Here is a 16,022-nt window from a genome sequence, read left to right on the forward strand (position 1 = left end):
AGTTAGAATAGCACATAAAGCAGAGATATCTTCTATGCCTTTCTTATTGATAAACATTTTTTTATCTGAATATTGTTAATGCCCAGATTAGAGCTGTGGTAATTCATTTTCTTTAGGGCATAGAATGAGCTCATTTCTGTTCTATTCCTGAATATGTTTATTTTGTTATATTAACTCCCTTAAGCAATGCAAATATATTTTAGCTACTAAATATTAAAAGAGAATATTCTCTTATAAAGTCATGTTCAAATTCTAATATTCCTAGGTCAAATGCTTTAGTAACTGATTGTCCAGTTATTGAAGCTCTAACTTCTAATCACATAACCAAGGATAATTGGCTGTATCCAAGTTTTCATTCATCTTTCATTTAATTTTAAAAATTCCTGTAAATTACAAGTCAGAGGAAGAGGTTTTTGGCAAAGTAGTAGCAACCGTGACTGATTTGGGGAAAGAAACATAATAAAATTTCTATTACAGATTTATCACTGGGTGACAGTATTAAAATTGTGACACTTTAATTGAATTTGGAGTATGGTGAAATTTCAAATTGCTATGATGGTAGCAGTTGTGTCCCTGATGGTTGACAAGTTCTATGTAGTAAGCATCTACAATTTGGACAATTACTAGAAATGTTTTTTCTCTGCCTGAATTAAGGAGAGAGAAAATTGACCTAGAGAAACATTCCCTATCATAAAGTCAGTTAAACTTCCCTTTGATTTGCCTTATACCTTCTATTTATTATCTTGGTGAAGGAGTTGATAACCTTCCTTTGGGATATTTACAGTTAACACAGGACTGTAGAAGAGAAAAATAGAATATGAACATTAACAATAAACCTAGCTCATAATACACAAAGGATAAATTCCTAATGGTGGAATTTTAGGTTTTAAGGTGTCACTCTTAATGATCACACCTTAGGAGACATTTTGAGAAAGAAGTATTTTCTTGATGTCTTCCTGTTAAGCATGCCAGCTTATTGACTCTTTTGGCTATTGTGGGTTGCTGGCTTAGTTATTAAGAAGGTTACTGTAAGTAGCATAGGACTTAGCATTCCTGGCTTATTAAGTTTCTCCATGGACAGTATGTGTGTATTTTCTTCTATTCAGTCTCTTATTTTATATGAAACATTTCTTACAAACCCTACATCTGCTGTGAAGATGTGGTCCCAGACACAGAGGCAACCATATATGGTTTAAGAACTTGAAAAGGCAAATCATCTAGGAAATCCTCTGGTGACCATGGACCAGGTTAGAACTTCACATACACTTCTACCCAGAAAATCCTAAGATTTGGATTGTATTTGAATGGGACAGTTGGGTCCTAGAGATTAGAATTATGTGGCAATATAGGACTAGCACTCAAGAAAACCTTAAAAGTTACGATGTGAAGTTCAACACTGTTTCCTGCCCTGGAGGCTCCATAGCAAGCAGGAATGGGAAAGGGAGGTAGAGCAGTGGGCAGTCCACATCACAGCACAGCCTGGTACCAGGATGTAGCCAAGGACGGCTGTGTTCAGCTGCAGCTGAAGAATTGGCAGAGGAAGTAAGGACCCCAGTTCTAGAGGAATGGAGTAGTACAGAGATCCAAACAAAGAACCAGTGTCCAAACCCATTTGTCTGTTCAGGAACGAATGGGGCTAGTAATAAATACCTTATAGTTCCCATGTTTCAGGGCAATACCTATTCTAGTGCCTAGTATTTTCATTTAGGCTTCTTCAAGAAACATTACTTGAGCACTTACCGAAGGCTAGGCGAGAAGCTGAGAGTATAATAGCAAACAGATTGTAGTTTCTTTTCTTACAGAGCTTACTCTCTAGTGGAAGGTATAGACAAGAAAATGGACAATCACAATACAGAGTGATAAGAGTGCCATTTGGGGAAGTTATACATTCCTGTGGTGATATGAGTTAGAACATCTTACTAAGACATGTTGGAGAAGTCAGAAAGGATTTCCAAAGGGACTGAAGTCAAAGCTAAGACCTGAAGAACAGGCAGGAGCAGGGATGCTGCAGGCGCACAAGCCAATTTTGTGGAATGAGCACAAAGTGCCTCTTCTAAGCCAGTGAATTACAAAACAATGCCCCTTCTGGACAGGCCATTTTAAACAAAGGTGCCCCTTCCTTTATGGACATGACCCAGTGCCTGGGCATATGGCTTGGTGAACTAGTTGGGTCCTCTACTCACTTTTTTGGCCAAGTGCTCCTGTGCATGCAAGCCTGTAGCCTATTTTGGACCTCAAGACTAAAGAGTGTGGCCCTTGAAAATTTGAAAATCAGCCTCGTTTGAGTGAAAAACATTCAGAAGTGTATTTTCAGACCCTGATAGTGCTGGCGTACATACTGGCTGAGCTACAGAAAAGCCACCTACTGGGATGCAGAACACACTTTAAACATTTGCCAATATAGACATTTGACCCCCCAGCCTTCAGCTTCCTGGCATGATTCTACCTGTCATTTTACCCATTTGGATTTGTAGCATGGTTTCACAATAGTAAATCAAAGTGAGGCTGGTGATGTTACACATGATTACAATAAGAGTAGAATGGCTTAATTAGTAAAAAATTAACTGGCATGATTCCTATAAGTAAAAATATACATATTTAAGGAGGCTTTATTGTAATATTTGTACCATTTATTTTATAATATACTAATTCAAATGTAAAAGTGAATGTAAATTACCCAAAATTAACATGCAATGTGAAGAAAAGTCCTTTTATCCTCTGCAACTGTAGCATTTGGCAGATTCAGGAATAAATAATCTTTTGTGGCAAGGGTATGCCTTATCAAACATATGCAGATCAGCACTAATTAATGCTAATTAAGGTTTCCTGTCTATCTAGTTGGAAAAACGTCCAAATGTTATGAAATCCAGTTAGTATGCCTATTACGCTAATTGTTTTATATGGGGTGGTTCTTAATTAAAATATGTAAATTGACCTTAATTGCTATATACTAATGGGGGTTCATGTTATCTCACTAAAAGTGACAAGATGGTGAGGAGGGGTACTTAAATGACTAATTCTGATAAATCTTTAGCTAAATGACCTTTACTCAAAATTAATTTTAATTGGAAGTTGGCAAAAGAAACATTTCCTTTATTGATTCTTTTTAGTTTTAAGTAATGTAAGAATGTTACTATTCTTTGTTAATATAGCTTTAGAAGGAGTTGTGGATTGTTAATTACACTTAACAAGCAAGTTAATTTTACTGTTTACTGTTTATAGCTATCAGGAAGTTATTGATACTATCATTTCACTCTTGGGAAAGTATATTTCTTTTCTTCGAATATGAATTTATAGTTACAATCTTATAGGTAATTTGACTCAGTTAACTTGAGTATGTGTTAAAGTTTGATGAACCAGTAATACTAATATGCATTCGTTAGCTGATTTACACTGGAATTACTTTTTAGGAAAAAAAAATTCTTTACAAACATTAACTCTTATGGAGTTAAAATCTGATTGGAGATACTTAGATTAAATTGACTGAAATGATATTGTTAAAATTTAACTGTCATGTTTTTATTTATTATTTAATTGCAAGCAAATTAAAAATGTTTATGTGCAAAGCTAGTGTAATGGAATTAAAATACATATACATATTGCTTTTTCACTGTCAATCCCAGAATTACAGCAAGTATTTAAATAAAACTAGTAAATATTCATTTTACCCTTTCATTGGTAAATAGTTTATGTTCAACTGTAATTTAAAGTATATTAAAAAGTTATTCTGTACAAATGGGAGAAGGGAATTGGTAAAATATTGTCATATGGAAATGAGCATTATAATAAAGATGATAGTTTTTCTTTGTCAAGAGGAGACCCAGTATCTTTATTTTTTCATCAGGACATTGTGACAAATGTTTCACCCAGAATCACCCGGGGGACCACCTCTGGCCCCGTGTATGGCCCTGGACAAAGCTCCTTCTTGAACATAGAGCTCATCAGTGAGAAAACGGCTGCATATTGGTGTCAAAGTGTCACCGAACTAAAGGCTGACTTTCCAGACAATGTAAGTGTGATTTAATGTCTAAAACAAGAGAATTGGCATAAGTTGGTGAATGTTTATTTAACCATCCAATTCATAGGCTTATAAATATTAATGTGTATAATATATTTTATTAAAGAATCTGCCAGTTGCTTTGCTGATGCATAGAAAGATAAAAAAGAAAGAAAAGCTCAAGAGCTCATAAAAATCCACACAAAGCAAGGCTTTGTTATAAATGGGTGCCATGTAGGTGGAAGAAGTATCTACATAAGCAGAAGGAAGAGAAATGAAATACTTTACTGAGTTGGTTTTTACTGTAGGTGCCTAGTATTTATGAAGGTGATGACCTTAGGAAGACATTGCAGGCTATAAATCTTTTAAAATATAAACCTGAGGCAGAATATCTTCTGATATAGCTTAATATTTTTTCAATAGGAAATAATTCGAATAATTTTAACAGGCTCATAGTAAATGAGTCAACAATCAATTATAAGCCTGTTTTTTAAAATGACCTATGCACAACTATTGCAGTAAAGTTGGGTTTAAAAATAATAATTTCTTTCTTTGTGGAATTTTATACATTGCTGACAGTTTTTTACCTATAGATAGTATTTTCTTTTCAGTAGTCCGGGTAGGGTTAGTATCCATGCTCCTGTGTAATAACAGTGTTCTCTAATGTCCCTCCCTCTGTTGCAATATCATTTCCTTTGCTTAAAAATTTCAGTTTTAATTCAACATAAGAACATTATACTGTATAATTTTTTAAATATTGCTTCAGTAGTATTTCAGTAAATCAATGTGTTATAAAAATACCCTTTTTCCTGGAATATAATGCCCACCAATGGCTTGTCTTGAGCTCACATTACACTTTCTGTCCTCTTTGGGGCAGGAGTAAGATGTTATAGTAATGGCCACCAAGAAACGACATGAAGAAGCGACAGTCAATGGATAAAAGGCTGAAATGAAACCCTCACTTAGTGATTCCACTGCCAAATAAAAGGAGGCGATACTGTATGTTTAAATGTTCTTTTCAATTTTCTTGATGACAGCATTCTTTGCTAATGCTTCCTTGTTTTCCAAATTCTTTCCCATTTAGATTTTATTCATTATTCCTTTTCCCTATTCTTTGACATAATTTCTAACATTTTTATTCCCTTTACCAAGTTAACATTTTAAATACAATTCAAAATGCATTCCCATTTGAACCCAAAGAAATAATGTGTGTGCACCTAGATATTGCCATGCTGAGAGTAGAGTATCCCCCACTGTTTCAGAATTACTCTGATGCCAAACCCAATGAGCTGAATGAAAAAAGGTGACCCTTCATTTTCCAAGTTTAATTATCACTCTCAATGGAGTATTCCCACATCATTCTCAAGTGTATGGCTGCCACCTTTAATGATAAGGATTGGTTAATTCAACCCACTGCAGCAGCTTCTAAACAAGGCCCAACTTTTCTGAAAAAGAAACTGCGCTCGGGTCATGTGTGTCAGCTAATAGCAACAGCTAGTGTCTCTGTTTCTAGAGGGTAGGCACCAGTTGACCGTGAACCAGAGGGATTTAGATTACAGTTGGAAGAACTTCTTGACTATAATGAGACCCCTGAAATATATTGTAAAGGCTTATTTCTTAATTGTCACAGGGTAAAACCAAAGCTTACATTCATACTAGACTTCTGCTTTGCTTTCAAGGTTTTCTTTTATTTATCTGTGAATTAAATTCAGCACTCTAATCATTGTAGTGACAATTTATTATTAACTAAGAGTTTTTTGTTCCTAAGCTGAGATTTTGCATTACTTATTATGAAATGGGCTGTATAATTAGGGCTTACAGAAATCAATTTTAAGTGAATCCTTTCATTCTCACTGCAAAAGCCTTATAAATCATATAGTTTAGGTTTGGAATTTTTTTCCCCAGAAAAATACATGCTCTACTTTGTCTGAATGCACTGAATTAGCAAGCAAAGACTGACATTTTCTATCTATTTGTGGCAGCTAAAAAATAAGAGTTAGGCAAAAGATTGGGATTCAGAAGTAAATCAAGTGGTGACTATAGAAAAAGGGAATGATGACTTTGTTAGAGAAATTCGTAAAGGAAGAACAATTGATGTGAAAATATACTTCTTACAATATACCTCACTTCTGCTGAAACCCTTCCTCAGTTAATTACTGACAGATGAGCAACCCACATATCACTCCAAAGAAGTTGAATTTCAGCAGCACTCCTCAAGGTGCTTTCTTAACAAATAGCCCTAAATACAGAGTTCTTAGCCTTTTAAGTAGTCTGGTGAAGCCTAAGGTCCCTTTTCAGAAAAATATTTTTAAATGCATAAAATTAAATTTATAAGGGCACAAAGGATTCCTATTATATATATTTTTTAAAGTCTCAAAATATTTTTAAAATGTGTTCTATTGTAATATATGTTACTCTTATTAAGGCATTAATGACAATATGGCAGCAGGTCTAATACCTACAGTAATTTTAATATAGCATTGAGCATGGATAACATCTTGATGTATCTTAACAATGGTTTGATGGTTTTCTGTTGGTGTGAAGTTATAGGCACTGATAATTCTACTGTGGTTTGTTCCATTCGTAATTGAGGAAATGCTAAACTTCCATGTGAAGTTAATGAAAATAAAGGTATAATTTCTTCCCATCCAAGTTTGTGGGTTTCTTGTATTCTGCCAAGGCATTTTTGGACCTCAGGTTAAAAACACATGTCCAATGGCTCTCAATTCTTGCTGTCCATTAGAATATCCTGGGGAACTTAAAAAGAGAAGTCATGCCTAGACCCTACCCCTCCCCAATGCAGTCAATTCAGAAATGCTGGGGTAGATCCAGTGACTATATATAGAAACTATACACGTGTGTGTGCATGGATGTAAGTATGTGTGTACATATGTTTGTGTGTCTGTTTTTCTTCATGAAGTTTGTCACTTGATTGTATTGCAAACACAAACAGCATTAGTCATGGTCCTCTACATGTATCATTAAATATTTGCATAACTTCTATATCAAAACTGTTACTAGGGGCTATTAATATGTGCTAAGTATTGTTCTCAGGGCTTCATACATTTTATCTCTGAAGGAAAGGTTTTCCCCATTTTCCAGATGGGGAAACCATTGTTTAGAGTTATTGTAAAACTGCCCAGACTCACACAGCTAGTGAGAAGGCACTAGGACTGGAAATCTTTCCATTATATCTGGAAGAGGTTTTCCATTTGGTCCTCAGGATCCTGAGGAATTCAGAAGATATGTCGTTCCAGTCCCTCCTCACCTTCCCACTCAGATGGGTCAATTATAATGAACAATTTTAATGTAAGACTCTCAAAAAAGGAGAAAAAAAAAACACCTTTCTATTTGACAAAGAAGTTCTGCCATCAACTAACCAATATTTTTGCCTTTACCCCAGCATGGCACAGTTCTATACTTTTTATAGGAATATTGTGGTCTATGGAAAACAGTATCAGTGACTCAGTTCTGACCTTGGTTTGAACTGTTACTTACCCTCATTTTCAGTTTTGTATTCAAAAATAGGAAAGATGAAGAGGGAGTCAAATCCTGAGGTATCCTCCAATCACAGAATAGTCACTAATTTGCTAGATGAATATTACCTGCTAATCCCTATATGGTTTTCTTACAGTTTCCTCCAAGACTGTCTCAGCAGAAATGTGCTTCCTTTTCTATGGAGTATTTATAACTAAGGCCCCCTTATTAGAAGTAGGAGAATATTTGTTTCTCACTCATCTACTTAGAAAAATAAAATTTAGTAACAGATGCAAATTTGTGTTTCTTACCACAGAACCTGTAAAGCATAAACATTAACTTAATTTTCTTCTCTGTATTCATATGCCAAAGAGGATATTCGCAAGCAGAAATGTAAGAGGTTTCTTGTACGAGAAGCACTCCTCCTTTTGCTCCCTCTGGAATTTTGGGGACATGGCAGGTCCCCGTTTCTGCCTGTATCTATGTATTCCCCTGCTGATTTATTTTAAACAAATTCAGCAGCAGCTGGAGCAGAAACTAATGGGAAGGTAGTATATACCCTTGTATGAGTTTGCCAGCACAATGGGTTAACTCATGGTTTGTTGTTACATGGTTTTGAAAGCCAGAAGTCCAACATCAAGCTCTCTACAAGCTATGCTTTCTCCCTGAAGTCTTCAGGTCTGGGGGTGGCTTCCTGCAATTGAATTTCTGCCTCTGTCCCATGGTCTCTTCTTGTGGCTTTCTCTGACTTCTGTCTTCACCGTCTTCTGATTACTTCCAATGTTTTAGTTTCTACTGCCAGACTGCATTTGAATTTCCTACTTTATCAGGCCTCCACTCATGCAGATTAAGATTCACCAAGATTCAAATTGGCCATGCCTTAATATTAGCACCTTCAGAAGGTCCTATATACAAATGGGTTCACATGCACAGGAACGTGGATTATAAGTTCAAGATCATGTCTTTTGTAGGTGTACATGATTCAATCTACCACAACCTCCGAGGCCTTTTTTTGTTTTTACACCAGGACTCAGGTAGGGATTTTCTAATATCACCGATCAATTCAGGAGGACGTAGATACAGCCTTTGCCAAGATAAGGTCAAATCCTAATTCAAATTATTGAATGACATTATTTTATTGAGCTTTAATAGTACGTATCTAGTTCACAAAACAATCAAACCTTTAAACAAATCAGAACAACAATGGAAATTTAAAAAGTAGAGTGGGTAGGGGAGAAAACAGTCCATGACAACTGATCTAACAAGTCTCTGTTTCCACTTTTCTAGAATAGATATAGTCTAGGCATAGGGTTTAGATTCAGAATGGATTTGAATCTTGGCATTGCATCTGACTTACTCTTTATTGATAGTCTCTGGGCCTCAACTTCCTTATCAGTGTAATAAAAATACCTATTCTTAGAAGTTGCCATGAAGATTAAATGAGTTAATATATATAATGAGTTGGACACATTTTGCTAGCACTTGGTAAATGCTCAAAAAAATAGTTGCTGTTCCAATGCTGGGCTGATTTAATTTTTATGATTAAAATAATAATTTAGTCTATGGCCATACCACCCTGAGCGCATCCGATCTTGTCTGATCTGGGAAGCTAAGCAGGGTTGGGCCCCGTAAGTCCTTGGATGGGAGAAAATCATAATTTAGATACAATTTCGTATGCTTTATTTTGGATAATATTATATTATAAGTGCATTTGTATTGCCTTTCTAATCATCTAAATTATCATTTTAATGCCTATATAAAGTTTTTATTTCATTGATCTACCATAACTTACCTAACCTTTCTGCTCTTTTAGTTATTTGTGTGTGTGTTTCTAACTATTCACCTCTGTAACTTGTAGAATATGCATTTAGCTTTTATTCCTACTTTATAATATTTTTTAGCAATATGTTCTGAGATGTGGCATGTCAAGGACTATTTATGGTTCTTGATATACAATGACCAATGATTTTCAAAACATTTGTGAGTTAACAGTTTATATAAAAGGCAGTGCTTTAGAAATAATGACCAATTAAAAAATTAAAGACTAACTCCCTAAATATGCTGTTAAGTGGTTTTTCTGGATTTGCATTCATTATACTTCATTTAGCATCAAAGGTCTTCTGACTCCTTGTCTAATGTTTTATTCATTATACTTCCCTGCTTTAATATCATTCATTCATTTAACTCCACATTACCCCATAAAACAAAACTTAAATAATGACAGTTATTTTCTTGATAACAGTAGAGAAGTGAAAGAAAAAAATAAAAATAGGCTTAATTCCAGAAAACAAACACAAGCAAAATATATCAGAATATACAACATAGTGTGCAATTTTATGCATTGTTTCTGGCTCCACACAGCCAAATATTTTCTTGAAATAGAATATTCCTAGTTCCTCAAAACATAGCTACTGCTGCAGCTCAAATAAAGTAATGTGGACCAGATTTAAACTCCCATCTGAAATAATATATGAAACAACAGTTTTAAAGACCTTGAATATCATGCAAGTAAGGGCAGTCGTCATTGTGAGAAAAAATACAAAGGAGATGAGCCTGACTGTTGCCCCAGATTATTTCCCTGAGAAATTTCTTAGGCTACAATGCAAGGAGAATAAGCCAGGCAGAATGTAGAGAATTCCCTGAGTTGAAGAGTCTCAACAGCTGAGAGTCATTGAGACAAATGTGGCTAGAGTTTACAGGACAGAATGCCAGAAAGAAGTATACTGCATACAAAGAAAACTACAGAGATCTGCAGAGGGTCACCTGGAGTATTTAGCAGAGTGCTGACCAGATCATTCATGTTAGGAAATTGGAGAAAGAATTGCATGAGAGAATGAGATGGAACTATGCCTGGTTTCACATTGGTCTAAGATTAGTGACTGTTCATGCCAGCCAGAATGGAAAATGATTCGCTGGCATATAGTAGAGTACATAGGAGAAGAGTCTTGAGTCAGTATTATGGGATAATTAGCTCTAGATGGAGTATTGCTTTGATAATGCCAGGCAAGACCTGGAAAGATTAAACTCTTTCCAAGTAACTTAACTGCAGCCCAGAACAAAACTCAAGAATATTATTGGAATATAGAAATATCCAGTATCAAACAACATAATCACAATGTCTAGCATCTGGAGAAAATTATCCAGCAAGCAAACAAAGCAGGAAAATATGAACCCTAATAAGGAGAAAAATCATCAACTAAAACAGACCCAGAATTGACACAAATGTTAAAATTAATGGACGAGGGCATTAAAATGGTTATAACTATATTCCATATATTCTAAAAGCTAAGATATATCTTGGAAGATAGACAAAAGATCTAAATCAAACTTTTAGATATGAAAACTACAATGTAGGAGATGAGGAATCCCATGGAGGTTATTAACAGCAAGTTACATTCTGCAGGTAAAATAATTAGTAAACTTGCAGACGTAGCAATAGAGACACTCTGAAATGAAACACACAGATAAATTAAACATACATTCAGTGAGTTGTGGGAAAATTTCAAGTGGACCAATATATGTGCAAACAGGGTTCTCAAAGGAAGTTGAGGAGTACAGAAGAAAACATTTGAAGAAATAATGCCCTAAAGTTTGCCAATATTCCAATCACTACGAACCCCACAGAAAGAAGAAACTCAACAAACTCCACACATGGGAAACATGAAGAAAACTATTCCAAATTATAGTCATAATAAAGTTCGTCAAATCAATGATAAATATAAATATTAAAAGCAGCCAGAGAAGGACAACCAGCAAGATGGAGGCAGAGTAAGGAGCTCCTAGAGTCAGCTTCTGCTACAGGGCAGTTAGTAAACACCCAGAGCTAGGTGGAGCTAGCTGAAGCACCTGTTTGGGGGCTCCAGGAGGCTAGAAGAGCATCCTACAACATACTTGAAGGAATGGAAGGAGGAGATAGCCCATCTTCAGAGAAGATTCTTAAGTAGAATGCTCCACGCCATGGAGGCTGGTGCCCATCCTCCACTGGAAGCACAAGCCACCTCAGGAACTGTTCCATGGCTGGAATTGAAAGTGCTACTTCCCAAAAACAGGGGAGAAGGAGATGGTTGGGCACCAACTTCAGCTACTGATGAGTAAATTAAGTGGGTGAAAGCATAATCCTGAAAACAGCTGAAGTCAGAAAGAGGCCAGTAGCTGCCATCTTAACTCTGCACCTGACACAAGGGGAAGCAGGGCGGACTGAAAATCACAGTGCTGGCTTTTTTCCATCCAGATTGGACTGCAGCTCTAGTGTAAGCCCCAACCCTACCTCCAGCAGGGAGAAAGCTGGGGGGACCTGCACCAGTCTTCTTGGAAATAACCAGCCAAGTCATGGAGGCCAGTGATTACCCTACTCTGACAGTGTAGGCCACCCCAGGAGCTATTCTGTGGCTGGAATTGGAAGCTTCATTTCCAGAAAACAGGGGAGGAGGAGACAGTTGGCCACTGTTTTCAGCTACTGATTAGTAGACTCGGCTGGCTAAATATAACCCAAAGAACAACTAGGGTGTGAATCTGTCCAACTCAGAAAGAGGCCAGTGGCTGCCATTTTGATTCTGCCCCCAGCATTGAGGGGAAGCCTGACTGACCAAAAATCACAGTGATGGTACGAACTAGTTTCTTTCACCCAGATCAGCCTGAAGCCCTAGGCTAAACTTAAGCCTCACCTCTGGCAGGGAAGAGACTGGCAGGCCCTGCACCAGCCTATCAAGGTAACTGCAGGTACCTTTAGCTGCCATAGACTGAAAATTAGAATTCTTCCAGAGCAAATGCGGTCATCTTGGACCCGCACTGCGTGGATTGCTGCCCCCACCTGCAGCTCCATCCCTACCCCAGGTAGTGAAGAAAAGAGTCTGAAGCTTCATCAGTCTCTCTGAGCAACTATAGTGTAGACCTGCATGATTTGGATTATTCCACATAGCTGTGACCCCTGGCAAAGAAGAAAGTTGGGAGAAGCTTCGTTGGTCCCTGGGATAATGAGGGCAGCTTTAGCTTCCATAGCTTATAGCACCAACTACATCCCTGGCCAGGGAGCACTAAACTAAGAGAGAAACTGCACCCAGAATAAATATTCTAGTAAGCCAGATGCCAAGACACCAATTAAAAAATTACAATTCACACCAAGAAATAGGAAGATATGGCCCAGTTAAAGGAACAAGATAAGCCACCAGATGACATAAAGAAGTTGAGAAAACTAATCATAGATGTCCAAACAAATCTCCTTAATAAAGTCAATGAAATGGCTATGGAGATTAAGGATATTAAGAAGACATTGAATGAGCACAAAGAAGAATTTGAAAGCGTACATAAAAAAATAGCAGATCTTATGGGAATGAAAGGTGCAATCAATGAAATTTAAAAAGCATTGTAATCATGTAATAGCAGATCTGAGGAGGAAGAAGAAAGGATTAGTGAGCTTGAGAATGGCCTCTGGGAGTGAACTTACAAAAGAAGCGATAAAGAAAAGAATGGAAAAAATTGAATAAGGAGTCAGAGACCTAAATGACAGAAAAAGGCATGCAAACATATATGTCATGGGTGTCCTAGGAGGTGAAGAGAAGGGAAAGGGGGCAGAAGGAATATTTGAAGAAATAATGGTAGAAAACCTCCCATCCCTGTGGACGGACATAGATATCCATGTCCAAGAAGCACAACATAGTCCCATCTGAAAAAATCCAAATAGACCAATTCTGAGACATGTACTCATCAGAATATCAAATGCCAAAGAAAAAGAGAGAATTCTGAGAGCAGCAAGAGAAAAGCAATGCATAACATATAAGGGATACCCAATAAGCTTAAGTGCTGATTTCTCACCAGAAACCATGGAGGCAAGAAGACAATGGTCTGATATATTTAAGATACTGCAAGAGAAAAACTTACAGCCAAGAATTTTATATCCAGCAAGATTGTCTTTCATAAATGAGGGTGAGATTAGAATATTCACAGATAAACAGAAACTGAGAGAATTTCTAAGCAAGAGACCAAATTTTCAGGAAATACTAAAGGGTGTGCTAGAGCTTGAAAAGGAAAGACAGGAGAGAGTGGCCTGGAAGAGAGTCTAGAAATGAAGATAATATCAATAAAATAACAAAAAGAGTGGTGAAAATTATATATGACAGATAAAACTCAAATAGGAATACACTGAACCAAAGATGCAAAGCACTTGTATACAGAAAACTGCAACTCAGTGTTAAAAGAAATAAAAAAAGACCTAAATAATTGGAAGAACATTCCATGCTCATGGATTGGAAGACTAAATATCACTAAGATGTCTATTCTACTCAAATTGATATGCAGATTCAATGCACTCCCGATAAAAATTCCACTAGCATTAAAACAAATTTTTTTGAAAAAATGATCATCAAATTTATTTGGAAGGGGAAGGGATCCTGAAAAGCCAGAAACATCTTAAAAAGGAAAAGCAAACCCTCATCTCCAGACTTTAAGTCATATTACTAGCTATAGTGGTAAAAATTAGCATGGTACTGGCATAAAGACAGACACATAGAATAATGGAACCAAATTGATGGTTCAGAAAAAGAGCCTCACATGTATGGTCAAGTAGTTTTTGATGAGCCTGTCAAACCCACACAACTTGGGCAGAACAGACCATTCAACAAACGATGCTGAAAGAATTGGATACCCATGGCTGAAAGAAGGAAAGAGAACCCCTATCTCACACATTATCCAAAAATTAATCCAAAATGGAAACCTAAAAATAAAAGCAAGAACCATAACAATTCTAGAAGAAATTGTAGGAAAATATCATCAAGACCTGGTGGTAGGTGGTGGATTCTTAAAGGAGGTAAGAGAAGGACTGAGTTGGACTACTGATGTTTAATATATGTAGAAGTAATAATTAGCTTTATTGTAAAAGTGTGGAAATATATAGTGGATGATAACACATAGTAACAGCTAGTTTATAAATGGGGATGTGGCTTAAAATGATAGTGTAGGGATGTAAATGCCAGTTGACAGAATGCTAGAGAATAATCTAGGAACTGAATAGCACAGTAAACCAAGAGGTGGATGAGAATTGTGGTTTATGGTATAGATGCAAGAATGTCCTTTGTGAGCTAGAGCAAATGTACATCACGACTGCAAGGTGGTGGGAAATGTGGAGAAGCATGGGAAAAATACAGCTGGAGTGATTTATGGACTGTGGTTGGCAGTAATATTATAATATTCTTGCATCTATGCAAAAGATGTACTATGTTGATAATGAGGCAGTATGGAAAATGTGAGCCAAATATACACTATGGACATGGTAACAATCAGATATTATATTATCTGTAGCAAATATATCACCACTGTGGTGTATTGATGGAGGGGAGTTGTTTGGAAATTCTGCTCATGTGCATGTTTGTTTTATAAGTTTACTACTTCTGTCACAAAAAAATATATTTTAAATATAATAATAGGGTGGGTTGGGGAAAAAACTCACCAAATGTAAGATAAGTACTGTGATTAATAGTAAGATTTTGACAATATTCTTTCATAATTTGTAACAAATGTCTCACGACAATGCAAGGTGTTGGTGAAGGGTTGATGTATGGGACCCCTGTATGATATTATGCATGTTTGCTTTGTAAGTTCACTACTTTTACTATACACTTAATTGTTTATGTATGTTCACATATAAATGATATAAAAATAATAATACCAGGGTTGGTTGGGAGAAAAATACTTTGGTTGTTAGTAATATTTTGACAATGCTCTTTAATCATTTGTTAAAAAGGTTTAACAACAATGCAAGTCATTGGTGGTAGTTTGAGTTATGAGAGTCCTGTATGTTGTTATATATGTTTGTTTTGTAAGTTCACAACTATTATTATACACTTATTGTTTATGTATCTTTATGTATGAGTGATATACTTCAATAAATTAATAATAATAATAATAATAAAGCAGCCAGAGAGAAGCAGATGTGGCTCAACCAATTTGACACCCACCTATCACATGGGAGGTCCCAGGTTCGGGTCCCGGTGCCTCCTAACAGAAGAAGATGAGTAGATACTGCCCCTGCCACAATGAGCTAGATGCTGTCCCTGCCACAACAAGCTAGATGCCACCCCTGCTGCAATAAGTAGATGCCACAAGTCAGCAGACATTGCAGCAGATGTGGCTCAGGCTGTTGAGCACTCACCTCTCATGTAGAGGTCCCAGTTCGAATCCTGGTGCCTCCTGGAGAAGGCGAGCAAGAAGTGAGCAGACAGACCAAGAACCATCTGGGGAAAGGAATGGATAAATAAATAAAAATAAAGTAAATAAATAAACCTAAAAAAAAAAAAAAAAACAACAAGCCAGAGAAAAATTATATATTGCCTCCAGGGGAGCAAATATAATGGCCATTGCTGTGTTTTGTCATCAGAGACAATGCAAGCCAGAAGACAGTGGGGCAATATCTTTAAAGTGTTGAAAGGAAAAAAAATCAACTTCGCTTTCAAAATCCAAAAACATCTTTGAAGAGTACAGGTGAAGTAAATAATTTTTCAGATGTACAAAGACTGAAAGAACTCATCACCAGCAGACATATACTACAGAAAATGAT

At 36.4% G+C, this 16,022-nt stretch overlaps 1 protein-coding gene across 3 annotated transcripts in view; it reads left to right on the forward strand.

The window, feature by feature from the left end:
* DPYD (dihydropyrimidine dehydrogenase) overlaps window positions 1-16,022 on the forward strand; it is a 982,193-nt gene that overhangs the window by 553,383 nt on the left and 412,788 nt on the right. For all 3 annotated transcript variants that reach the window (XM_058303142.1, XM_058303141.2, XM_058303140.2), the window contains exon 14: window positions 3,845-4,009. In XM_058303142.1, the coding sequence (XP_058159125.1) occupies window positions 3,845-4,009 (165 nt within the window). The remainder of the gene's footprint in view (window positions 1-3,844; window positions 4,010-16,022) is intronic.

This window comes from Dasypus novemcinctus, chromosome 9, assembly GCF_030445035.2.
Source record: "Dasypus novemcinctus isolate mDasNov1 chromosome 9, mDasNov1.1.hap2, whole genome shotgun sequence".
In the NCBI taxonomy this organism is placed as follows: domain Eukaryota; kingdom Metazoa; phylum Chordata; class Mammalia; order Cingulata; family Dasypodidae; genus Dasypus; species Dasypus novemcinctus.